Source organism: Fundulus heteroclitus, chromosome 16 (genome assembly GCF_011125445.2).
Source record: "Fundulus heteroclitus isolate FHET01 chromosome 16, MU-UCD_Fhet_4.1, whole genome shotgun sequence".
Classification (NCBI taxonomy): domain Eukaryota; kingdom Metazoa; phylum Chordata; class Actinopteri; order Cyprinodontiformes; family Fundulidae; genus Fundulus; species Fundulus heteroclitus.
This window is the reverse complement of record NC_046376.1, coordinates 26,736,480-26,763,764: the sequence shown is the minus strand read 5'-3', so window position 1 is coordinate 26,763,764 and position 27,285 is coordinate 26,736,480. Positions and strand designations below refer to the sequence as shown.

The window sequence follows — 27,285 nt, the reverse complement described above, 5'->3', positions numbered from 1 at the left end:
CCACATAAATATGCATATGTTTTCCAAATATACCCAGCACCGAATGATCAGCGCTGGGTATGTACGACATGGGTTTTCGTCTTATCCGTGATAATAATCATTCCAATAAACAACACAGATCCTCAGACTTAAGCCACAGCAAATGACAGATCACGGCGTGTGGAGAGACGTGAGAAGGGATTATCTCACAAGCTGTCACCTTGAGATGGATGCAGACAAGAGTTAAAGCCTTAGGTAGTAATGAGAGGAGGCGCAGAAATGTAACATCCGTGTTGTACCAAACACAAGAAGGTAAAGTTACCAGGCTCCTTTTTTTTTTTTTTTTCATTTTTATGCGTGGTTTTTGTTGAGCAAACATGTCTCTCCAAAAAAAAAAAGTAGCAAACAAATTATAGCTTGAACCTTTATTTGCATTCCGTACAGTTTTCCTCTCTGGGGTTTCACTCCGCTTAGACATCACTGTTACCACCTCCGACTCCTCTCTGCTTCCATCTTGCATCCATCTCTTCTCCATTTGTGTTTGGTCCTCTTTGTTAGCATTCGCACCTTTCTGCAGTCACTTGTTTCTCTCCATCCCTCCCGGCTCCATATTTGTCTCCGAACCCTCCGTCTCAGCCTCCTCCCCTCCTCTCCCTCCCTCCCCAAGATGAAATATTAATGGCGATCCATACCGGGAGTGCAGCGGCAGCCGCCCGAGCTGCAGGAGTCAACGCAGTCAAAGGCGCCGGGCTTCTGAGGAAGGGAAATTTAAAAAAGAAAAAGAAAAAAAAAAGGTGATGGGGTGTGACAGACGAAAATAAAAGAAGAAATGGAGGGAGAAAAGAAGTACAACCACCAGTGATGGAGTAAAAGACTTAAAAAAATGAGCTTTAATGCAACAACAAAGACAATTTTGAACTTTCATAAGTCATGCAAAAACATGGCAGTCAGATCTAGTCAATGTTAACACAGATTTTACCACCAAAACCAACTGACAAGCTCTCTGCTTGTGACATAAACAACCAAGCGGGCCTTTAAAACTACACGCACACATCCAAAAGATCCCTTTGCCACACGTCGGTCAGCCTCTCAGCGTCGACCGACTGGCCGGCGTGCCAGATGTGATCTGACATTCACTTCGTCTAATTATCCTGCGTTTGCACAACAGAGTCGCCAGCCGCCGTCCTGCCCGTCGGACGGAGAGTGCGCGCGCGCGGCCCAATTAGGTGTCAATTTCTGGGTTGTTTCCCAGCAACCCGCGTGGAGCCAGAACCGCTGAGAGGGGAAGCGGGCTTCAAAGCTTTTGGAGGATGCTTTTGCCGTTTGAATGGGAGCGTTTGGTGTGCGGGGAGAATAGGAAGAAGGCCATGAAAACGGGGAGAGAGGATGTGATGAGTGGAGTGAAGCACCACTTTTCAATATGTTTCATTGGCAGCCTGTAATCAGATCAGGGCTCTCGTAGAAATAATCCATTGAATGTAGCGTTCAGGTTTTGGACGATCAAAGCGGCTTTGAAGAAAGAAAAAAAAAAGGTTAGTGGTTAGGTAGTGGGTGTAAAGACCAGGAACTGACTTGTGTTCTGTGAAATCTGGTATTTTTAGGGCTAGGTTTAGGCCTCTGGAAAATATGTTTACTGTCAGAGAAAATATTAAAGATATAATCTTGATTGATTTTTATTTACTTAATTAAAACATTTATGCGTTTTATGATGATTGCTCAAATATTCAGGGGCTAGGATACAATAATCCATGCAAGTTGGAAGTTCCTATTAACAAGTGTGCCATGGCAACAACACTCCAAAAAATAAGCAGCATAATTATGTTTAACTATCTACCTAATTAGAGGGACTACTTTGTGTAAACATGTGTAAGCCTAATTACTTCTGTCACTACAGTCATTTGATATGAATTTGCAATTTTGGCACAATACTACTGGTACGTGTGGTTTGCTTTTAAAATGGCAAAAAACAAAACAAGTGTTTGGTTATTGTAAGGATGGACACCGCTGTATGAAACCAACTACAGAGTGCTTTACACCCAAACCGATTTTCTGACCAGAACATGACTTGTTTTCTGATCACCAGTTTGTGTGCCGTGTCACGGTGAATAAATTATCAGTTTTTTAGCCAATTGCATAAGCCAAAGCCAAAACTCATATCAGGCCTGTGGAAATTGTATTTACTGACAGTTAATGTCAAAAACTGAATTGATATCCAGCTTCAGGACTCAAAAGTCAGAAAGGTACAACAACTATTAGGAAAAAAAAGGCTTGAAAATGGCAAAGACTTTCTACTGTTTCCAACATGGATTCACAACAATCGTTGCCTCAAGCTACTTTGCAGTATAGTGCATGCATATATATATATATATATATATATATATATATATATATATATATATATATATATATATATATATATATATATATATATATAAATAGATAGCCAATTCAACCATATGGACAGATTCAAAAGTTGATCTATGTGCATTCTTAGTCGACCCTCTAATGGATGAATGTGTGTGTGTTACTTTCCAGGGATGTCTGGACTCCAGGGTGCACTGTGGGAAGAAGACAAGCCGGCAGAGCGATGCTTTAGGCTTTGTAGGGAAACCTTCAATCCTGCCGTCAAGATGGACCTTTCACTGCTACAAACCGCGTATGCCCTGTCATGGAAAAAAACCTTCTCTGCTGGCTGAGGCCTCATTCAACAGGGTGATGACAGTTAAAAAATAATCTTCTATACAACCCTCAAGACTTATAGGATCTGCTTCGAGCATCATGGAGTCCATGTCTTGACAGGTCAGGGCTATTTTTGCCAGCATAAAGGGGGGCCCATCAACTTTAAGGTGCGAATGAGGCAACCTGAGGGAGTGATTTCCATCCTATCCCTATGTAGAGGTTCATTCAGGAGCTCAGCCATGCAAAGCAATGTGAAGGACGCATTTCTGGCGATGCCAACTGCTCAATTAGGGCCAGTAGAGCAAAGCAAGAGCGAAGCAGAACCTACGATGACTTTCAGAAATCTGAGCTTTTCTGTCAATTTGCATCGTGTCAACCAATCCGGGACTGGATCTTGTTGTGACATGCAGTAAAGGAGCGCAGCGGAGACAAAGCTTTTTTCAATCAAAATGAAGGAAAGATTTACGTTGACGTAGAATGAAGTGAGGAATGCTCTTTAGAGGTTTGTGTGTTTTGCTATGAATAAAGCTGTTTTAATTTACCCCCTAAAAAGACCGCGTTGAGGCCTCCACATATGGATTGTGCTACCAGCTGCGCCACGAGCGTGCCCAGAGATGCTATTTTAAGCATTTCTCAAATGGCGTCACATTTGCTCAACACCCCTAATTTATCTTATTTATCATTTGTCCTCCAGCCTGGCCAGCCGTCACTTCTGCCACCGGGTCTGGTTCTCTGTCAGTCTTGCTCTGGTGTCCCTCTGTCCTTACCTCTGTTGTATGGGTGATTTGTCCCCAAAGCAGGATTGGGAACAGTTTTGGATCCTGGATATACTGAAATATCACGGGAAGCGACCGTGGTCCAGCCGTAGCTCCTGGACTACCTGAACTTGGAGCATCTCTGGAGGATTTGGTAGACCCAGGGATGCCAGCGCCATTGTCCAGCTTTCCACATTGAATACAGCACCCTGACTCGCACGGTAAAATCCCCGTCCACCATATCAATTCAATTCAAATTTATTTATATAGCGCCAATTCATGAAACATGTCATCTCGAGGCACTTTACGAAGTCAAATTCAATCATATTATACAGATTGCTGAGTTGAAACCGGCACGCAGCGGATCCAAGCTCCTACTATTTGATGACGCGGTGAAGCGAGTGGAGCGTTGTCCCCCATGGCCACACGAATTGCTGGTGGAATGTCAAGTGAGCGACAGCACGAGAATCAGGTGAAAATGTTGCGCACCATTAGGCCGCTTGGTATAATTTTAAGCTTTATCTGTGTTATGCCAGATCCTGGAAACACATTTTTAAAATCACAAGTCAAGTTTAGAGATGCTATTTTTTATTTTATTTAGGGATTTTTCACAACTGTAGTGGCTTGCTTTTTTATGACAGTAGGCTGACAGGAAGGGGGGGACATGTGACAAAGGGTTGTATTTGAACCCAGGTCAACCGCGTTGAGGACTAAAGGCCTCCATATATGGATTGCGCTACCCGCTGCGCCACGAGCGCGCCAAGGGATGCTATTTTAAGCATTTCTCAAATGGCGTCACATTTGCTCAACACCCCGGAAACGCAAACCCAGTTCCCCGGACTATTTGGACAAACGGATTATAAACTGAGAATGACAATGTTCCCAACACCAATAATGTTGTAAGATCGAGAAGCAAAGCGGGCGGCAAGCCAGAAATACAGCAGTGCAATGGCGCTATCTAGCGATACTTTCACTTACCTGCCGCTCCACTCTCCTCACTCCCACTTCTGCAGCCTTGGTCCTTTCTGGACTTGTCAGGGTAGTAATAATTGGTGGAGTCATACAACTCAGGCCGACCGCAGACCCCATTATCAGCTTGTGCTCCACGTTGAATGAAAACAGCTTCGTCTCCGCTGCTGTCCTTCACCCAACGTCACAGCCACATCCAGTTCCTGATTGGTTGTCGCAACGCAACAAGAAACAGAGGTTCACATCCATCCGCAGCTGTCATGTCACTCTGGCTTCTCTTTAATTGGCAAAATCAAGCCTTTTACATCGTTAGAAAGACACCTGTCGCCTCGCTTTGCGTTGCTCCTGTGTTGCACCTGTACATATGGGATATCGTGTAAATCTGCCGCTCAGGCTGCCAAGTTCCGTTCAGTGTGAATACACCCTGACAAGCCCGTTATCAGGCAGGATGTATAAACATATCAGTGTTTTTATTGTTTCCTTCATGAATAAAGCAGACCAAGGTTTTACTCATGGCACTAACAACTGTAGAGGTTAAAAGCAAGCACCTGCATTTACCGTGGCTTGGAGGAATAAACAGATCATTTCATGCTTGCAATAGAAGTTTGTTTGGGACGTAAAAGTTTTCAACTAAAAGACTTCTTGATCTACACAAATCATATATATATATATATATATATATATATATATATATATATATATATATATATATATATAGACAGATAGACAGATAGATAGATAGATACATACATACATACATACATACATACATACATACATACATACATACATACATACATACATACATACATACATACATACATACATACATATACGCATGTGAAACCACCATGCTCCAATGACTCAAAGACCTTTTACGTTAAGCAGTGCCAAAAGATCATTAACATTACAGCATTTCTTAGAAGACATCTACAGGCTTAATGTTGTTTATTTGGAGCTTTTTCTGTGTCATTTACAATGTTTAAAAGATGCCTTCATGTAATGAATCCCTCCCACAAGCTGCATACATTACCACCTCTTGTTCATGCAAGCTAGACAAGCGTCTCGTTAATCAATTAGGACCTGCAGCTATATACAAAGAAAAAAAAAGCATAAACAGGAGCTGCAAAAGCTAAATACCCTTATAGATAAGACCACTGAGGAGCATTATCATTCCTGGGAGAAAAAAAAGAAACAAAGCAGCGAAAAATCACCTAAAACTATTTAAAGTAAAAGCTGGAGATTTAACGGATGGTTTACTATAAAGGAGCGTTCGGTTTCAAAAATTGATGGAGGGAGACTGTGTTCTGGGTATGAATATTTGATGTAGTTTGAGCTCCTTCGGAATATTAATTTAATGGCCTCTGTGTGTTTCTGTTTGTGTGCACCTGAAAATGTCTCAAAGGATAATCCAAGCCACTTCTCCGTTTTGATTCAGGCTTCAAGTATGTTTTGCATAATGAAGTCATTTGCATTTAAGATAAGATGGTAAAATGAAAAGGATGAGCAGAAGATGTGGGAACAACAGGAGAATAACAGAATGGAGCCACATCTTAGAGAACCAGGTCTTGGGTTTGAAATCCAGCCAGGTGTCCTTCTGCAGGGAGTTTACATGTTCGGTTACCCACCAGTCCCGTAAATTAATTACGTAATGCAAACTGCCTGACCGTGCATGGCAACATTTCTGGCATTATTCCCCTAGTTGCGTTTTTTTTTTTTTTTTTTTTTTGCTAAATAACGCCGGCATTCAGGATATTTCATTCTCTCGAGCAAAATACATAAATTATGTCCTGTTTCCCGGCGGCTGGACCAGTCCATTCATTTAGCTGGAATCTCTCCATCACATGCTAACTTTGTTAACTTTACCACGTTAATGCTTGTTTAACATGGTCTTGATGTCAAAGAGAAAGAGAGTTAACCCTGAAACCCTGTTTTTAAGTGAGCAATAAACCTTTTTTTTATCATTGGGTGTTCTGTCTTATTTTTTGCCATCTCTCCACATACACTTTACAAAACCATCCGTTTATCAGATTCTTTCTTACTCTCTCTAGCTGAGCAGAAATTCAAATAGAATAAAATAAAGTAGCAAAGGACATTAATTTTACCCCCCCATTAAAACATTTTCCAGAGAGAGCTGACCGAGTCAACTATTGGACCATACCTTTATTGCTACAATAGAGAACCCCAGGTGCTCTAAATGTGGTCCGGCTGGAACATCTCTCTCTCTGTTATGCTGTTTAGGGTTTTTACAGCGCAGTACAGTGTGTATGTATGCCTACTAGGTGACAGCTGACGGCAATCATTAACTCGTGATAATTATCCTAAATTGTTTCACAGCATGACTTCCGGGGACAATATAAGACTTTGGTTTACCGGAGCTTACACTTGTTTAATTATAGCTCTGCTTTCACATTCTGTGCAAGTGGTTATAAATTTGACTCAATTTGCTGCATCATCAGATTTTTCTTTTCTTTTTTTTAAAAACAGAAGACATCTAAAAATTAAAAACCAAATTAGAACAACACAAAATGCAACTTAATGCCCGCTATCAAACACCTGCAGTCCCCTTGGAGGTCTGGCTGCTGGTTCCTCTTCAGCAGGGTTGTTCAAAGCGGGGTCCACAGCCCATTTGTGGCTCTCTGAATGATTTTTGTGTGGCCAGTGCAAGCACAGGTGGTTGATGCAAATGCATGTTATTTTATTTGACTTCTAAGGCAATGTTTTCACGGACAAAATCTTCTTGAAATAAAATGTTAAAAAGATGATTAACTCTCATTCATTCCGCAGATTTCTGCATTCATCTTAACTCTCTACGGTACATAGAACCACAAAAATCATGCAACGTTTACTCAGAGTGGACGTTTTAGGTCAGCTTGTCCCTTCCCTTGAAACTGTTTCATCATCCTGGTTTTTAAAACGGAGAAAAAAATGGAGATGTTTCATATAACTTGGGATCCAATCCCTCTTTTGTGCTAAAAAAAAGTGTTTTAAACTAACTTGTCTGCTTTGAAGACTAAAGTTAAAGCAGGTTTTTACACGTTTACGCTCCTTAATTTCTATTTTTTTTAGTCTTTGTTTCTTGCACTCCAACTTTTACCATAGAGGCCTGACAGTACAGTTAATAATTATTATTCAAGACCCCTTAGCAGGAACTAAGACAGGTATTTGTTCTCAAAACATAAAGATTGTAGAACTTCATAGGGTCAAAGTTATTACAGATGGACATCACGTGACGGGGATACAGTGTCCACCCTCTCCTGTTGAAGTTAGCCGATCTGCATTGATCAGAGCGGCTGCGTTTTCGTGGTTGCCCTCCACCCTAGCTGTGGGTCAGCCTGACACAGGTCGCTGTAACATGCCGTTATCCTCTCCGCTGTTTGCACAGCAGGGACCACACGACGGCGAACAAACATTCAAACGCAGCCTTCCCGGGATGGGGCGGCTCAAAGTATCGCTCTGCCTCGCCGGGAAAAGAAAGGGAGAGGAGCAGGGAGAGAGGTGGAATAAAGAAAAACGGCTCGAAGGGAAAGAAATGTAAGTTGTTTCTTTTTAGTCCTCTCTGTAGCTTCTCACAGGGAATCTGGAAGCAGAAAATTCTTCAATTATGTATTGATTTTCTGAGTGAACTTTTCTTCCTTCGATTGGATGTAAATGACCCTTTCTTTGTAACTTGTGTGAATATGGATGTGCAAAAGGCAGTAGCCTCTGGCTACTGTCTTTTATGTCTGTTTTTAAGGGCAATGTTGCTGTAGGTTAAAGAGGACATTAGGAATTGACCAGAAGAACAAAAAGCATTACTATAATTCTCTGTATTGTGCTGGGCAATCGCTGCCACTGTAAATCAGAATCCGAGCTCTTCATTAAATCTTTAGAACAGCTCCAACACACCCTACACCAAACCTTTGACATGCTGTTTGCATGTCCAGCAGCTCAACAACATATTTAACATTTCCTCAGAAAATTCACCAAGGAGCACAAAAGTAACAAAATATTCAGCAGCACATCAGAATTTGGGCTTTTTAAGTTTGAGTAATATGTGATTGTTTTTTATCCTACCATTGGATAAAAAAAAAAAAAAAAAAAAATTATATTTTTTTATCCAATGGCAGGACAGTTAAACATTTGGTTGTCACGATACTACAAAATGTAAAACCTGATGTCGATCCCCAGGGAAATATTCAATTGTCGATACCATTTTTCGATACCACGGGGATAAAAAAAAAGACAAATAAATGAAGGGATAAAAAATATTTTATTAACATCAAAAACTCACCAACTTGTCAGAATTCATCATGAAGGCTAGGGTGTTGGTCCTTGAGATGTTTGGGCAAGAGGCTTAACTTCGTTGCCACTTTAAAGCCCTGTTTACACAGATCTTTGGGTTTCCCTTCTTCATATGAAAAATATTTAGTATCGATACCATGCCAAATTAGTGTTTGAGTATCGATATTTTTAACGACCTATGTTTATTTCGACTTAGAAATACATTATCAAAGTTTTAAGAGGGAGAAACGAACAGAACGATCCCCGGACGTGAGGATTCAGACCTCCAGAATCGGAGGTTTCTCACCAACCCTGACCTGCAAATCCGACACGGTCGCCCTCATATAGCGTTGTGAAAAAGTATTCGCCCCTCAAGATAGTTTTTTGGAAATGTGTGGCCTTCATTTCCAGTTTGATCACCAGTAGACGCCATTTTTTCCTAGTCTCTTTCTTCTGCAGCCATGACCGCCTCATCTGCTCTTGAAATCCACCAGATCGCCGCCCGAAGAGCTGTTTTTTTTTTTTAGATCTATCAGGCTACTTCATGTTGTCAGACACTAGGGTGGATTGGACGGCTTCTTATTCCTTACTAAATTAACTCATTTGAAAACTACATTGTATGTTTGCTCAGGTTGCCTTTGTCTGATATTAAAATGTGTTTGATGATCTGAAACATGTACTATAAATATGACAAATAAGTAAAGACATTTAAAAGGGAAATAGTTGCTCGCAACACTGTACATCCAGCGAATAAACACTGGCACAAAATGAAAGCTCTTTCTTGTTATTTCGCTTTATACTTTGACTGACTACTCATGAAGACTCCTTGTTTTTTTTTTTTCTTGCTTGCTTTCAGCATGGTGCGTCACAGCCTGGGTCTGTCCACTCGCTCCATCTACCTGGGACTGGCATGTATATCCCTAACTCTCCATCTTCTTTTGGCCGTCTTCTGCCTCTCCGTGCTCCAATCGGCCTGCGTGCTTCCCACCTCCTCGTCTTCCACGTCTTCCTCCTTTCCAAAGATAGATCCAGTCTCGCACGCCTCCTCTTCTTCTGCTGCCGCTTCTTCAGATAAACAAGTGACCAGCCACCAACACGGTGAACGCCACAGGCCCACTCCCGGTGCACCTGGCCCTGAAGGGAATGGTTCATTCAGCGAGAACACTGAAGAGGCGAAGAAACTAATTGGAGCTGGAAATACGGTCCCAAAGGACAGGGGCCGCTCCAAGCTCGAGGAGCTGTTTAGACATCCGTTATACAACCTGCCACGTTCCGAGCTGCAGCAAGATGATTGGCTGCTGAGGCTGAAAACAGATGAGGAGGCAGAGGAGGTAGAAAATGAAGAAACGGCAACAGATGACTCCATTACTAGTGATAGTGACTGGTAGGTGAACCAGATTAATAAAATACAAAAATAAAAGGGCGGCCTTTGTTCACAACTGAGCAGGTTGATCTATGTGGGCTTTGCCATCATCAAACTAGGGATTTAGAACGATGCCCGGCCTAAAACCTCAACCTTTTTTTCACTCCATGCCTTTTATGCATGAGAAAACTTTAAATGTTTTAGATTAAATCAGAGAAATGTGTCCCAGGCTAATGGGAATCTGCTATATGGACAGAAAAATCAGGGCTACCAACATGTTACACTGAAAGCAAATCCATTGAAGATCTGACTCTTTGTTTTTCAAAAGTGTTCAATACCTTTAAACTTTAATGATATTTTTAAAACCCATTGACCAGTTAGACAGTGATGGTTGACAATATTCTCAACATGATATGAGCTCCAGGTCACATAAACTGGGTTTTTGTGAAATTTCTTTTTGTTCTTAGTCCATAGATGTTTGATTTATACCCTAAAAATACCACATCAAGCCCACATTTGATTGTCATTTAGCAAACCCCTTATAATTCTCTTAACTTCAGCAGAAATATTGATATGGTCACTGAAATAACCCCTTATGAACCTACATTTAGTAATGTACCCAGATGTCAAATTTTCCAAGTTCCTATTCTGAAATGCAGCAAGAGTTCCCCCCTGTTGTTGGAATCCTGATGTAAAAAGTTGGTGGTCTACGAGCAGCACCGAGTCCAAAATAGCTGAAACACATGTGATGGTGACAGCTGCAGGAATAAACTATGTAGTAGCACTTCTCAACGTTTTTATCTCAATCCAGTGGCGCACATAGCTTTTTACAGCCTCTATGATATTTATGAACATCTTCCTGTGTTAAGGGCTTCCATTTCTAATTGCACATTGGGCCATTAAACTGAGCAAATCCCACTGTTTTCCCACTTCGAACTAAAATGCACTCAGCCTAGTTGTGACATAATTCCCACATCAGGGCTTGACCCTCTGGGACAAATCGAAACGCAGAATAGGTACCAAAGTTTTAACAGGGAGCTTAATTTATTTTGTTTAGACAAAGACCTTGATGCAATCTTTTAATTATGAGCTATTTTTGCAAAATCTTATGTGCATGATCAACAAAAGTAATGCATAACTGTAGAGTGAACTAAATTAATAATGTTGTTTTTTTTGGCAAATAAAAATAAATAAAAAATGTTTATCTGCCCCCTTCACTCTAACACTCTCTAAATAAAATCCATTGCAACCAGAGGCTTTAGGAAATGAATTAATTGGTAAATACAATCTACCTTTTTGGTTTGGATTTTTATTTGTAAAAAAAAAAAAAAAAAAAAAAAGTTACGTTTCATTAGCCTTAAACAATTAAGCCATCCTATGTGTTGATCTGTCTGGTTGCGTTTTCAGTGAGAGAAGATGTGGAAAAAGTTCGCTTTTGCAACTCACCGATTTGCCATTACAAAGGCTGGTGACAAATTAAGAAGTGGTACTTTTGAGTTATTTAAAAGTGTTTTCATTAATGATTAATACAACAAAACCATTGCAGACATTTAAAAATACACAATAAAACATTCTCTGCAAATCCTTCTATAAAACAGATATTTCGTTGCTCACATAGTCCCAAATGGGTGCTTGTATTATTGCATTATTTAAATCGCAGCGGATCAGACATTGCACAGCTGAAGACAAATGTCCACGTGGGAACATAACCGATTAATCTAATCATCTGTTTTTCATGAAGCTGTTCTCACTGTTGTGTTTTCTCAGTTTTTAACCTTAAGAAAGTGCTACATTTTAAAATCGGGATCTGGTAATATTGGAGTCTGGCTCCCACTGTATATGCATGTATGACGTCAACCCCAAAAAAGCATTTGTGGAGAAAGTTGGTGGTGAATATTTCAATAGATCACCCATCAGTTGTACTAACATGAGATTTGCATGCATGCGCTCTGCAAGTCGGCGTCATTTGCACAATCAATCAGCCGTTCAACAGTTATGCTAATACAATCCATCCCCTTACCTGTACCTGCAGGTCTGTCATTGTGTTATAAAAATGTCACCCTATTTATTGGAATAAATCTCACCCTGTAGGCAAAGTGCCAGTGAGGAGGAAGGCTATGATAAAGTCAGTTGGACAAGAGATAAGGAGACCCATCCTCCCTGGCTGCGGTTTCACCTAGGCATCTCTCGCTGGGAGCTGTATGACAGGAAAGACCTCAACCTGGCCCAGCTGACTCATTATTTGGCAACGCAGCGCATCCTGGGAGCCGGTGAGTAAATGTGAGAGGGAAGTGACAGACACCCGGTGAGAGGACAGATAAAGGAAAGGATCCAGGAGGCCGGTGGGGGGAAAAAACAAACAAATAGAGGTATCAGAGCAGTTATATCATCATTATATCACAGACTACTCACTGAAGTCAACACATGACTCTTATAAGGAACATAACAACATATTTACGCAAGAAACACGCATGAGGCGAGGAATGAGTGGCAAAAGATACCGGCAGAGAGAGAGATCCGAAAGAACGAGCCCTGGGGAAGAGGGTTAAAAGCAAACAACAGGGAGGTGTGTTACGCAGTAATTGAGTTCTTGGAGGTCATTGAAGAGGAGACTGCAGACTCTGACAGAGACACTAATGTATTATTAAATCCAAGCAAGCACACAGAGGACAGGAACACAACATCGCTTCTCCCTCCATCATCTTTTTTTGTTTGTTTTCTGCTGCTATTTAATATACAGTAAATACTCATTCAACACCACTGAAACCACACAGAGTTACATAATCTGCCCCCAAACACCTTCTGCACAGTACAGAAGGTGTTTGGGGGCAGATGAGTACCGTCTCCAGATCCTGTAGGGTTTAGGTCGGGGCAGCTTGCCGGCCAATCAAGCGCACCGTGGGCAGTGAACCTGACTATCGGTACTTTTGACATTGTCGGCAGGGGCCATGTCCTGCTGGAAAATCAAATCCACAGCGCCACAAAGCCAGAAAACTTTACACTTGATACAACACAGCCGACCAAGAGCAGTGGATGACACGGTTCCAACAACAGACCTACTTAGATCCAGTACTACTTTAGGCTCTTTCACCTTGATTTCCAGATGAAAGACCAAAATTCCCTTTTATCAGACAAGAGGATTTTGGACTCTCGTTTTTTCCTTTAACCTTGGTAAGAAGCGTCTGCTGTTGTCTGTGCTTCAAGAGTGGCTTAACACAAGGAATGTGACAACTGTCGCCATGTCCTTGGTATGTCTCTGCGTGGTGGCTCTTGAAGCATCCGCTTCCAGCTGCAGTCTACACCTTGGGAATCTGCCCGAAACTCTTGACTGAGTTTGGCTTCACAATCGTCTTACGACACTGCCTGTCCCTGCTGATTGTGCCTTTGTGCCGTGGGGTGCCAGTCAGGCCCTTCAATAGACATCAGTCAACTATACCTAAACAATTCAATACGCACGTGGTGCCGGAGGATGCACTGACCATGCGCCACACCAACCCACAGGCATTCAACAATGTGCAAATAAATAAAGATACGGCAAGTAAAGCAACAATGCACCTCAATGCATACAACAATCACATTCGTATCACATTTGAACAAAATACACGAAATGCGCACATAATCCATTACGAAATGCTCAGTATAGCCTGTATGAGAATGTGACGAAGAGAGTTTTACTTGTCCAGTTGTGTTCGGTTCATAGGTTTTTATCCGTTTGAGGGCAGAGAATGAACTCTCCACGGACGCGGTAGACATGGAATGGTCAGGATCAGACATGCAAGTGCGTACAGTTCTTTCATACTGTCATACAAAGTGAGAACCATAACCGTCTGCCTCGGGGAAAGGTCTGGTTAAATGTGTTAAAGTGCTCCACGTCCAAAAATCCAGCAAACCTCATTTTATTGTGATCCTCAAATCTTTTCCTGATTTGAGTATGAATGCTGTCAATCACCGCCGAGTGAAGCTCTTTGTAGTGTAAATAGCAAGCAAGTTTTTTTTTTATTTTAGCAACGGCCCTTTGTAGCTTAGGGTCTGTGTGGTGGTTGTCACTGATTGTCTTCAGGACACTGTCAAGTCAGCACGGTGGTTTAAAAATCCTTTTTTGGTCTGATGCTATATTAACATTATTAAAGTTGGATTTTCATTGGCTGTATTTGTAAAGTTTACAGAAATAACTGCTTGAAATGTATCCTTCTGAGTTTATTTAAAACAAATAAGACGTGAGCTTCAGTTTTTGAATCTAAAAACTAAATAATAACTAAAAAAAATTTTTTCACAACATTATAGTTGTATATTTCATGAAAATATCCAGAAATTGTCATTTAGTGTCCACATCCCTCCAGTCTTCAGCATGCTGCAGAATAACTATTGTTTTGAGATTATTTTATTATATATTATTATCATTATCATTATAATTATTATTATTATTAATATTATTATTACTGCTTTTATAGTGCAGATTAAGCACAAACTTCTGCAACAGGCTTTCTTTTTGCTGTGATCATCCAATTTTTATGATGAATCCTTTAATCACAACGGTGTGTATTTTTAAATATTTTAATTCTATTTTATCTATGCAACCTGCTGAAACCACTCTTGGGACTTATCAAGTCACTTTTATTCCTAAAATCAAACATGTTTTATTAAACCTGATTTAAAAAAATGACACATCTGAATTGTTTTTGTTTTTTTCTGATTATTGGCATGTACGAAGGGTCACAGAAACTGATTTGTTGGAATCAAAACATCTAAAAATTAAAAATATTTTTTTTTTTTTTTAAAAAGCAGCAGCAAAAAAAGATTCAAAATCCCCTAAAGGGCAAAGCATGAAACAAGCTAAAATTATATTTTAAATTCCCTGCAGAGAGCATATGCAGCTACATTTCAACGGTTCCATATCCATAACGTGAACCAGCTGTAATTAACGCCCAAAGTATTGACTCATAATAGCAGTTCCATCAAAGTATTTACCCAGGTCTTTCTGCAGAGAGAAAATAGAGGCTTTAGCAGCAGCTCGGTTATGTAATATGCCACCATGTGGAGAAACAGATACAATGTGCCTTTAAGAAGAAATCCCTGCTGTTCCCTCAGCACAACAAATGTCGTCTTTCCTTCATGTGTGCAGCATGTACCTTATTGTGGAATGAAAATAAAGATGAAAGAGAAGATCCTCTACATCTTATTAATTACGGATTCCTGCATCCATTTTTGTGTTTGTCTGTTAGTTCAGAAGAAAGGAGGCACCCAGCTGAAACTGCTCGTTTCGTTCCCAAACTATGGCCAAGCTCTGCTCAAACCCATGAGGTAAGACAGGATGTTCTGGCTGAAAACTCTGAGGGTCAGACAGCCGGAGAAGGTCCACATTTCATAAAGACATAAGCTTGCGTGTGCTTTTCCTTCCCAGACAGCCCAGGGATGCTGAGACAGATGTAAACCTGTTTTACTTCTCAGACTTTGAGCGACACAATGCAGAGATTGCTGCCTTCCACCTTGACAGGTACAGACGGTAAAGCACACTGTCAGCAGGCAGCGGGTGACCCTCTGGGAACAAAGACGACTCAGTGACAAACAGTTCACCACATATTTTGTTCACATAATTCCGCTAATAAGGCCCAAGGAGAGCAGTGTATGAACATTTTACTTCCAGCCCCCACTGCATTTATTGGCTCCAATGGGAAAGATGTGCAAAAAAATCAGCCTTCAAGTCTCTGTATATGTTTTAAAATCCATGCAAACAAATAGTTGATCCTTATCGAATAACCCTCGCCCCTATTATTGCCATTCTTATTAAATACGTTTCACTAAAGCCTTTTTTGGATTTCGAGTTCAATTTGATCATGGTGTTAAAATGTTAAATAGTAGAACACAACGTCTTGCTTCTCTGAGGATATACATAGAATGTATCAGAGAGGCTGGTTTTTCACCCGTCTTCAAAATGGGAAAGATTTGAGAACATATCATTTAACATGAGTAGTCGTTAGTCTACAAATGGCAAAAAGAAAAAAGTTTTACAAAAAAGTAGAAAATCAATGCAGGACAAACACAAGGGTTTATCTTGCACAGTGAGGAAGATAGTAGAATAATAAAAAACATCTCCACAGCTCACAGTTGCAGAACTGTAGCTATTGCTACTGCAACAAAAGATAATAAAGCTTTTAGTACAGGATTAACAGGGGGAGGTCGTAATTGTGAAGAGCGTTAATGCTGCATTCAGTTTGTCCCAGAAGTTAGAATAATTATCACTCCAATCTTATTTGATTTAATTATTTAATCTCAGCATTAAACATTCTGATTACAAAAAAAGCAGAATCAATTTCAGTTTAGCTTTTCTATCGAAGGAATCCCAGCCGATTCCATCGACTCACATTGCGGCGATCCCTCTTTCCGAATGAGCATGTGGCGACAGTGGAAAGGAACAATTCTCTTTTAACACAAACTGACTTGGACCAAACAGGATGGTTTCGAAAGAAAACTCTGAAAATGTTTTAAAACATTTGGCTAGCACTGCAACAAGTGAAAGTAAACAATGGTTTTAATTTGTCGGACCAATATTCAAAAGGAAGTGAAGGGGTTTCCAGAGAAAGTAGGCCACGCAGCTTGATGACGAACCTTCCAAAGTATCTTGCTGGGTGATGGATCACTGAGAATGAAATCCCTGGTCATTGCAATTGTACATTCCAACAAAATTTGTCTTCTGCATTTAACCCTTCTGAATAGAGAGCAGTGGGCAGGTTTTACAGCGCCTGGAGAGCGATCTGGGGCTCAGGGACTGATAGTGGCAGTCTGCATGGTTTGAACTGCTCTAACCATTAGGTCACCAGTTTTGCACAGAATCTGGCTGTTGTTGTGTAAAACCGTGTGTAAAAATATGTCAATGTGGTTACAAATGTGGGGAAAAAAACATACACTATTTCTTCTTTAAGCCCTTTGGTTTCTGTGTATTTTCATTAGCTAGCGTTTCCTTTTTTCCTTCCAATGTGTCAGAGTGCTGGGCTTCAACAGGATCCCCCCGGTGGTGGGCCGACTCATCAACGTCACCACCGAGATTAGAGACATCACCACTGACGAGAGGCTCTCCAGGACCTTCTTCACCTCCCCAGGTACATAAGGGCACACACATACACAAACCTGGATCTACTGAAACACAGATTTCTCCTGTGTGCTGCTCTTTTATAAAGTCACAGTGAATGTCTTTGTACGTTTACTGAACTCTCCATGTCCGTCACTCCTTTCAGCTGGGAATGTGTGTTTCTACGGCCAGTGCGAGTACTACTGTTCAACGGAGCACCCTGTATGCGGTAGGCCTCATGCTCTAGAGGTCTCTGTGGCTACCATGCTGCCTGACCTCAGCCTCGCTCCCCGCAGGTCTTGGCGGTCCCCGTGGAGACGGTCCTACAGCCGCAAAAAGCTGGCACAGTGGGTAGCCTTTTCAAGCTGTTAGATCACATGCTGAACTACACTACATGGCGTTCAAATTAGATCAGTCTTGTTTTTCTGAGTATGACTAGTATTTGCTTGATCAGGGTTTGCAGGTACTCTTCTTGTTGACATCACAGTTATAGTAGATACAGTGCCTTGCAAATGGACCTGCGGCCATTCCGCTCTTTCACGTTTGATCATGTTGTCATCCAATAGAACAACACAAAGATGTGCCTAAATGTGAAGGGGACGCGAAAGGCTCCATGGTTTTCAACGATTTAACCAATGGAAATCTTAACTATATGGAGACCATTTATTTTTTAGTCACAGTTATACCTGTTATAATCTGTTGGGTATGTCTCTAAAGGTTTGGATATCTTCAGACTGCCATATTGGCCCATTCTTCCTGACAAAATAGCTCAAGCTCAATCAGATCGGATGGAGCGTTAGTGAACACCGGTTTCCAAACCACGCCACAAATCCTCAATCGGATTCAAGTCTGTGCTTTGACTAGGACATTCTAACATGCATATTCAATCCGATTCATTGCAGATGTGGCTGTATGTTTAGTGTTGCTGTCCTGCTGGAAGGTGAACATCAGCCCCTAACATGTTTGTTTTTAGAGAATCGCCGGTGGTTGGCCCAGTCCATCGTTACATTAACCAGGGCCAGTTTCTCTGTCACTTCTGAAAAAAAGCCCCTACCATGATACTGCTACCTCTATAATTTCCAATGAGGGTGGTATTTTTGGGGTGGTGCACAGTGTTGCTTTTTGTGGCACGTAGCATTTGCTTATAGGCCAACAACTTAAATTTTGGTCTCTTCTGACCAGAGCCTTTCCTTCCAAATGTGTGTTGTGTCTGGTACATGGCTTATGGGAGACTTTAAAGGGGATTTCCTAAGGCTGTCTTTCAACAATGGCTTTTTTTCGTGCCACGCTTGTACGAAGGCCAGAGTTATGAAGTGTACAACTAATACGTCAACTGATTCCCCCACATGAGCTACGGATCTCTGCAGCTCATTTAGGATTACAATGAGCTTTTTGGCTACTTTTCTAACTAATGCTCTCTTTGTGTCATATTCATTCCATTTTGAAAGAGTATAACGAACTGAACTGGGCCCTGTGAGATGGTCAAAATTTGGGATAGTGTAAAATAATCTTAAACAGCTTCAAACAACTTACTCCCTGACCTGCCTGATGTGTCCTTCATGATGCTGTTTGTTCACTAATGTTCTGTATAAAACCTCTAAAGGCTTCAGTTAACAACCTGGATTTATACGGAGATTAAAAATCACACAGGTTGACTCTTGTTTACTGGTATTTATTAGTTGACTTCTAAAAACAATTGGTTGTATTGAATTTTATTTCAGTGTGTGTGTGTGTGTGTGTGTGTGTGTGTGTAGACACACACATATCTATCTATCTATCTATCTATCTATCTATCTATCTATCTATCTATCTATCTATCTATCTATCTATCTATCTATCTATCTATCTATCTATCTATCTATCTATCTATCTATCTATCTCTAGTGTATAATATAGCCCCCTGATAGACTATATTAAAGTTTGTGGTTGGAATATGACAAAATGTGCAAAAGGTCAGTGTGAAGGAATATTTTGGTAAGGCGCTGTATATCAATAACGTATCCTGCCATATCTCATTTGATTTGCCTTAAGATTTATATAGCAAATACTACAAAACGATTTCAAAGTTCTTGTTTTCATTCATGTAGAAATATCCATCTTTTGTAAAGCAAAAAAAATGGAATAGTAGAAACATTACTGGTGCTGTCCTGTCTTGGCGGGACCCTGACAGTTTAAAGAATCCTGAGTTTGCACTGACCTCTAGCGGTGGAAGAGGTAACTGCAAAGTACCCCATTCAGCAACTGTATTTGGAGAACCCTCTGTACAACTAGTATGTGTAATGCAGGGATGCCCGAGTCCAGTCCTCGAGAGGTACCGTCCTGCATCTTGTAAATGCATCCTTTCTCTAACACGCCTGAACTGAACAGCTGTGAATGATGCCAGCATGCCATTCAGCTTTCCAGAAGCCTGGGAACAGGCCATTCACTTCCCTCAGGTGTGTTGGAGAAAGGACGCATCTGAAAGTTGTAGGGCAGTTGTTCTCATAAAAAGATTTATAGTGACAATTAAACCACGTATTAAACCACAGAACACAACAAAGCACACCAATACCAATAGTTTTGTTGATATTGTTGTTTGCTGAGGCTGTTGGGACGTATTAAAAGTATAGGATTAGGTCAAAGAACACTGAAAAATACACATGTTTAAATTTGTTTAAATACGGACATCAGACTAAATTGGCAACAACAGCAAATATGTACATCATCTAATGTGTTGGATTAATTCCACAACTAAATGAAAGTTAGGAATGTATTTTACTTCCTGTATTAAAGCATCACTGTGGTGCTGTCCACAGGTGGGAAAAGGACCCCGCTTACTGTGACACGGTGAAGAAGACGCCTCCTTACGACCATGGCACAAGACTGGTGGATCTCATAGATATGGCTGTGCTGGACTTTCTCATGAGTTAGTTTGTTGTTGTTGTTTTTTAAGACTAAATGAGAGAAATGCATCCAAACTATCAATAGAACTCCATGAGAAAAACAAAGCATTAAAAGTGTTTTTTTTTTTCTTTGCAAGGCAACATGGACCGACATCACTATGAGACATTTGAGGAATTTGGCAACGAGACTTTTCTCCTTCACCTGGACAATGGACGGGCGTGAGCATCATCTTTAAAATTGATTTCCACTCCAGTCTTGTTTTTTTTAATTGCTCGTTTTATTTGCCATTAATCGAAATAGTTTTGTGTCTACGTTGCCTCTAAAAGCAGTTTCTAATGATTTCTCAGATTTGGGCGGCACTCTCAGGATGAGCCGTCTATTTTAGCACCTTTGGCACAGTGTTGCAGGTAAATCCAATAAGAAGAACCAGATTTTCAATTATATGTTGTGAAAGTATTTGGAGATGACAGATTACAGATTTCTGTTTTTTTTTGTAATCATTTATCACCTTGGGAATTATTCTGATGAATCTGTGATAATTTTTTTTTTTTTTAAAAGCTTCGCTCGGTTTCAACAGCCACACTTTACCTCCAGAATCAAAAAAATCACTTAAATAGAACCCGTCTCACAGTAAGAAGCAGGGTCAAAGTAAACCAGCTAGAAATAAGTGGAAATCTTTAGGGTGGTGTGTGTCCCGTTACATCTGGTGTGGAACACAGCATTTCAGAACATCGCATCCACAGTCAAACATTGGGGTGGTATTGCGTTGGGGCTGCTTTGCTTCTTCAGAGCCTGGAGAGTTTACTGGCAGTGATGAACAAAGAATTCACACTCATTGTTTCTGCAGCTCTAACCCTCTAAAAAGCTTTTAAAAAGCCAAATTATATTTAAATTGACTTTTTTAATCTGATTGAAATGCTGTTGAGAGATTTTAAACATGCTAAAAATCCACCCAATGTGGCTGAATGTAAACCATTATTCTTCAAAGAAGAGTGGGCCAAAAGTCCTCCACAGTGGACTTTTCACACATCACTTGATGACAGTTGATGCTGCCCAGAGAGAGACAACCAGTTTTTGCATTTACAGCACAATTACTTCTCCGCACAGACCCAGTTAGATAGGTTTGTTTCTATTAACCGGTTAAATACTAATTAGAAAGCAACTTTTTGTATGTACTCTGCTTTTTCTATATACTTTTTTTAATAAGTTTTATATTAAAATGTCTTGAGCATCTAAAACGTTTAAGTGTGACAAAAACAGAAGAAATTTGTGAGCGGGCAAACAACTTTTCAGGGCCCTATATATAGATGGAGACTTCAGTACTTCCCTGTAAAGCGGTTTCACTCCACCTTCTGCTCCTCTTCCACAGAATCCGTCGCTCCACTCTCCTCCGCCTGAGGCTCTTGTCCCATCCTGACTTTCGTCTGAGTGATGCCATGCGGGAATCGTTGGCCCAGGATCCTCTGACAGCCGTGGCCCCCCTCCTCTCTGAACCACACCTGTCTGCTTTGGACCGACGCCTAGCAATTGTCTTGAGGGTTGTTCACACATGCCAGGAAAGAAACAAGGATGTTATTTATAACGATTTGGATCAATATGACGATCAAAAGCTTGAGTATAATCCATGACAATAAATTATGTATTTTCTATATTAAGTATGCATCTCACATTTTGTCTCATGTTTTGTTTAGCAGTTAGTGTGCATGTACAAAATGATCAGGACTGAAGCGAGAGAAACAGAGATGCTCTAAGGTCTGTTTCCTTCCTTTGATGCTCTTACAACAGTGTCCTTCTGGGCCCAATTAGCCCTACCAGTTTAAGTATTTTCATCAATAATTGAGATAGAAATTAAACAACAACTGAATTAAAACATTGATTTAACCGCTTTAAAAACACCAGCAAACGTAGGATAGGATAGGGGAGCAAGCAACACTGAGCTATATAATACATTGGAGTGCTGATTTTGCCGAAAAACTGAAGTCACTGGCCGCCATCTTGCTACTCCCTACTCTCACAGAATCTCATAGGATTTGGTTGCAACAATAAGCAGTTTTCTGGCTGTGTGAAAACGTTTCACAGGTAATTTTACAGTCAGTGGATGTACTAACACTATCAACTACTAGGAAATTAGGTGCTGAAATATTTTACATGTTATTCATATTAAATATATATATATATATATATATATATATATATATATATATATATATATATATATATATATATAACTTATGTATATACAAGTAGGTGCTGGGTGCGATTTGCTGGGGGGGATGGGGGGATTAACCCCCCCCCCCCCCTCTGTTTGTGATGTCCCCCCCTCTGGTCATTCATGTTTTATCCCTGGGGGATATACATTCCTCCCCCCTCTAATTGTGGATTTTTCAAAAATTTATATTATACATATATTGTGTCCTTCACATTTGTGAATTTTATTTTTTGTTTGTTTTTAAAGAGTATTATTACATTTTCTGCTCAAAGCGGTTAAAGTAAACTAATACCCACTCCCGAGTCCCGACAGTAGATGGCGCAAGTTTAAAAACAATAGTCCAACCTACTGGATCTAGCTAGCTACCTGAAAGAGCACCTGCTCGCTAACCATTATTAATAAAACTTTTATTCATTATTTAAACTTTTGAAATGATCCACCCCCCCCTCCGTTTTTTTTTTTGCAAATCGCACACTGAGTATATGTATGTATATGTATATATGTATATATGTATACATATATGTAAATATATGTTTTTGTATATTGTTATTTATTTATATATATATATATATAATATATATATATATATATATATATATATATATATATATTTAAATAAATAAAATGCAAAATATTTCAGCACATGACTTTCTCAGTACTTGATAGTTTTAGAACATAACATAAAAGTATATGGCATTTGACATTTTAAAAGTTTTATGCTACTACAGGTAGCATTGCACTGCAAAGCATTATATTGCTGGTTGGTAAAGTCAGTAATATTGATAACTATAACGTGTCTGGTGCTGCAACTTTTATTTGCATCACCTAGTGAGAATTTATCAGATTTAGGAGCAAGACAAAGCTTTTTATTATCAAAATGGAAAAGTTAATGTTGACAGGGATGAAGCAAGGAATGCTCTTTAGAGGTTTGTGGGTGGCTTTGAGAAAAGCCGTTTTTTATTTAGCCATTAAAGGGACTGTTAAATCATTCATAAATCGTCCTCCTTTTGTAGCTCCAGTCAGAATTGCCCGGCCAGTCGCCACTTCTGCAACCGGGTCGGGTGCTCTGTCTGCCCGGTTTCTTGCTCCGCTCTCACCCGCTTGCTTCTGTCTGAGCTCCATAGCAGGGCACAGCCAGCCGCAACATCTGTCCCGCTCGTGCTCAGGGACCCAAAAGGGCAGTCTGTGGGAGTTGAACTGGTGAATTTGCGCCCTTTCTAGCATCCAAGCACTCTTCACACTATGCCAGTCATCACTTAAAGACCATTAAGCACAACAAAGGTTAAGCTACAAAAAAAAAAAAAAAAAAAAAAAATCAGGGTTGTCAAATGACAGTGAACAAAAGTGAACAAATGAAGAATAATCACATTTCTCGTTAATTTCTTTTTAACGTGGTTAAATCATTGTTTAAGTTCAGCCGTTCAACTACTATCTCTTAATTATTCATGAAAATACTTAAACTGGCAAATTATAATGGAGTTAATGCACAGAAAATTTGTCCGAGTAAAATTTAATCAGATGGAAGAAAAAGTACTCCGAAACAGACATTGGGTGCCCACTCAAAAATTATTTTCTTCAATTTGAGTCAGTTTTACTCAGACAAATTTACTGTGTGTGAAAGGTGCAAAACTGAGATTTTGCAAAAGAACTAAAAATGGGACATGTGGGAGGAAACTGGAGCTCCCAGAGAAAACCCACACCAACAGCAATGTGTTGGAATATTTTTTGTTACTTAAAATTATATCTTGGATTGGGGGAGGTGGTGGTGTTGTTGTTGGTGGTGTGTGGGTGTGGGTGTGTGTGTGTGTGGGGGCGGGGGGGGCAGGACTTCAGCCCTTTTTTATGGACAAAGGCCCTGATGAAATGGCAGGGCCCATTCCCTCTTTAGGTGTTTCTTATTGATGCGGATCGCCAGGTGCTGTTTGAATCCGTGTTGTATTTTTTTCCAAATAGCACGTCTACAAGACACGCTCTCTTCCTCTTTAATGACATTGATTCTTCATAAAGGGCCCAAACTGTTTCTTTTAACTGAGCTTGCACTAAGTCTACATACTGCTTGAAACTGTTGAGGTTTTCTACCATATTTTTAGATTGAGTGTGCACCGAATCCCAAAACTGGAACTTTTTACGAAACTCCTCATCTAAGTTGGTTTTATTGTTCTCCCATTGCTGATGCCTCTCCTTCAGTCTATTCTGAATTTGGGTTGCCATTCTTTTAATTGGTCCAATTTCATCTGTAGAAGGAGTTGAACGTTTTAACATTTCCAGCTGTTTCCGAGATGCCGCCATTAGTTCAATTTGTCTGTCTATGTTTTTGAGTGCGTCCTTTATTTGTCTAAGTTTGTCAGACCTCTCTATTCCCTGACTATGTTGCTGGTGCCTTACTCCTCTGATCATGGCGTTATCCAAATCTTGAGGTTCTTTCTGCATTGTTTCCTGCTTCGATATGAAACCTCTGTTAATTTTTGTCCTATCTTCTGAAGATATGACTTTTTGGTGCTTTCCCAGTTTTAGCAATCCTCTCTTTTCGTGCTTACGTTTTCTCTGTCCGGTTTGCTGCTTCTCAATCATACCTGAAGTGGTTTGATCCATTCTTTCAGTGCCATCTTCTGTCAAACATTTGCCACCCTCTGAAGTCTTGGATTTTAGGTGTTTTTCCTTATGTTTCCTCCGTCCGGTTTGCTGTTTTTCAATCGTAGCTGAAGTGATTTGATCCTGTTTTTCGGTGCTTCTTTCTGTCAAACATTCTCCACCCTCTGAAGTCTTGGTCTCTAGGTCTCTTTTCTGACTTTTTCGCAATCTTGTTTGCTGTTTCTCAGTCGTAACTGAAGGGGTTTGATGTTTTTCAGTGCCATTTTCTGTCAAACATTCTCCACCCTCTGAAGTCTTGGCCTCTAGGTCTCTTTTCTGACTTTTTCGCGGTCTGGTTTGCTGCTTCTCAATCGCACCTGAAGTGGTTTGATCCAGTTTTTCGGTGCTTCTTTCTGTCAAACATTCTCCACCCTCTGAAGTCTTGGCCTCTAGGTCTCTTTTCTGACTTTTTCGCAATCTTGTTTGCTGTTTCTCAGTCGTAACTGAAGGGGTTTGATGTTTTTCAGTGCCATTTTCTGTCAAACATTCTCCACCCTCTGAAGTCTTGGCCTCTAGGTCTCTTTTCTGACTTTTTCGCGGTCTGGTTTGCTGTTTCTCAGTCGTACCTGAAGTGGTTTGATCCAGTTTTTCGGTGCCATTTTCGGTAAAACATTTGCCACCCTCTGAAGTTTTGGCTTCTAGATGTGTTTCCTTATGTTTCCTCCGTCTGTTTTGCTGTTTTTCAATCGTAGCTGAAGTGATTTGATCATGTTTTTCGGTGCTTCTTTCTGTCAAACATTCTCCACCCTCTGAAGTCTTGGCCTCTAGGTCTCTTTTCCGAATTTTTCGCGGTCTTGTTTGCTGTTTCTCAGTCGTAACTGAAGTGGTTTGATCCAGTTTTTCAGTGCCATTTTCGGTAAAACATTTGCCACCCTTCGAAGTTTTGGCTTCTAGATGTGTTTCCTTATGTTTCCTCCGTCTGGTTTGATCTTTCTCAATTGGACCTGAAGTGATTTGACCCAGTTTTTCAGTGCCATTTTCTGTCAAACATTTTCCACCCTCTGAAGTTTTGGCCTCTAGGTCTCTTTTGCGAATTTTTCGCGGTCTGGTTTGCTGCTTCTCAATCGTAACTGAAGTGGTTTGATCCAGTTTTTCAGTGCCATTTTCTGTAAAACATTTGCCACCCTCTGAAGTTTTGGCCTCTAGATGTGTTTCCTTATGTTTCCTCCTTCCGGTTTGATCTCTCTCAACTGGACCTGAAGTGATTTGACCCAGTTTTTCGGCGCAAGAACGTTTCCTCCGTCCAGTTTGCTGTTTCTCACTCGTACCTGAGATGTTTTGATCCAGGTTTTCAGTGCTACAACCAGTCAAACATTTGCTGCCCTCGGAAGTTTTGGCTTGTTTCTCCTTATGCTTCCTACGCCCGGATCGCTCTTTCTCAATCGGACGTGAAGTGATTCTACATACTGTTTCCATGCTACAGTCTGTAAAACAATTTTCAACTGCAAAAGTTTTGTTTTTGAGGTGTTTTCTCTGACTTTTTAGCGATCCGTTCGGTGTCGAGGCCAATTCTTCCAAGCCGGTATAATAGGTTTCAGTGTCCTCTCCTTCAGATTGACTTGGAAGCCTAGGGTTGCTTCCTCTGTGTTGACTTTCTCTGTCCTCAGAGCCAAGATACAAGCTGCTCTGGACAGAAACTTGTCTTATGCTAGACGTTTGCCCCATTTTCACTTCACACTCAATGCACAGGGTTATATATACATTTTCAACGTACACTTTCAAACACACAAGTCTCCTTCCGGCGTAGATCTGAAAGGTTTGATTTGACTATTGACGCATCACAGAGAATCCTGGTTATGACATCAGCTCTGACATCACTGGAAGATCTTCGAAGGTTCTACAAGGCTATGACATCATCACTGACATTCCAGGCAGGCAACAAACAAGCCACAGAGATCGGAACACAGACAACAGGGGTAACCATGGCGACCCATGCAGAAATGTCCGAGAAATCCAATTTCATTGAATTTTTATAAACATACTTTATTAATCCAAAGGGAAATTAAATGTTATTGTAACTCATGTCATACGAGTGTTATCTTTCAGTAACACAATAAAAAGAATTCCGACAATGTTGTATAATCGTCTTTTCTCAACTCAAAACCCAGCCATGTGAATGCAATGGCAAAACTGAACGCAGAGCTCGGCAAAGAACGGTCTCAACTGATCCACTAGAATGAGAAATGTGAAAACTTAAACTATATAGATAGGAATATGCGGTATGTGATCCAATATATAATACTTCAGGGTGGTATTAGTAGGAGCTGAGTGAACCAAGTTATTTAGGTTATTCTGGTTAACTACTGAAAATAAAAAGCAGTAGCTACAGTTTTGATGATTTGTGTTTGCGAAAAGCTGACGCTCAGCCAATTTGTATACACATGTACAAAAAGAGAGGAGGGTTGGGTACATAAACATTAACTGGAACTTAAAAAGTACTGTGTGAATATGTGGCCGTTTCTTTCAGACCCATTCACTGTTTTCAGAG

At 40.4% G+C, this 27,285-nt stretch overlaps 2 protein-coding genes across 2 annotated transcripts; one reads left to right on the top strand and one right to left on the bottom strand.

The window, feature by feature from the left end:
- The first annotated feature begins 7,853 nt into the window (after positions 1-7,853).
- On the top strand, positions 7,854-21,608 carry fam20cl (family with sequence similarity 20 member C, like). Its single transcript, XM_012873126.3, has 11 exons — positions 7,854-7,916; positions 9,502-10,029; positions 12,100-12,278; positions 15,231-15,309; positions 15,410-15,502; positions 16,990-17,105; positions 17,241-17,421; positions 19,870-19,979; positions 20,094-20,175; positions 20,305-20,364; positions 21,327-21,608. Exons 2-11 carry the CDS (start codon positions 9,503-9,505, stop codon positions 21,583-21,585), a joined length of 1,686 nt encoding a protein of 561 aa, XP_012728580.2. The 5' UTR covers positions 7,854-7,916; position 9,502; the 3' UTR covers positions 21,586-21,608.
- Positions 21,609-22,939: 1,331 nt separating this feature from the next.
- LOC118566487 (auxilin-like protein 1) lies at positions 22,940-26,551 on the bottom strand. Its single transcript, XM_036148759.1, has 2 exons — positions 26,043-26,551; positions 22,940-25,970 (listed from the first exon to the last, which is right to left on the bottom strand). The coding sequence occupies exons 1-2, from the start codon at positions 26,460-26,462 to the stop codon at positions 24,051-24,053; spliced, it is 2,340 nt and encodes a 779-aa protein (XP_036004652.1). The 5' UTR covers positions 26,463-26,551; the 3' UTR covers positions 22,940-24,050.
- Between the last annotated feature and the right edge of the window lie 734 nt (positions 26,552-27,285).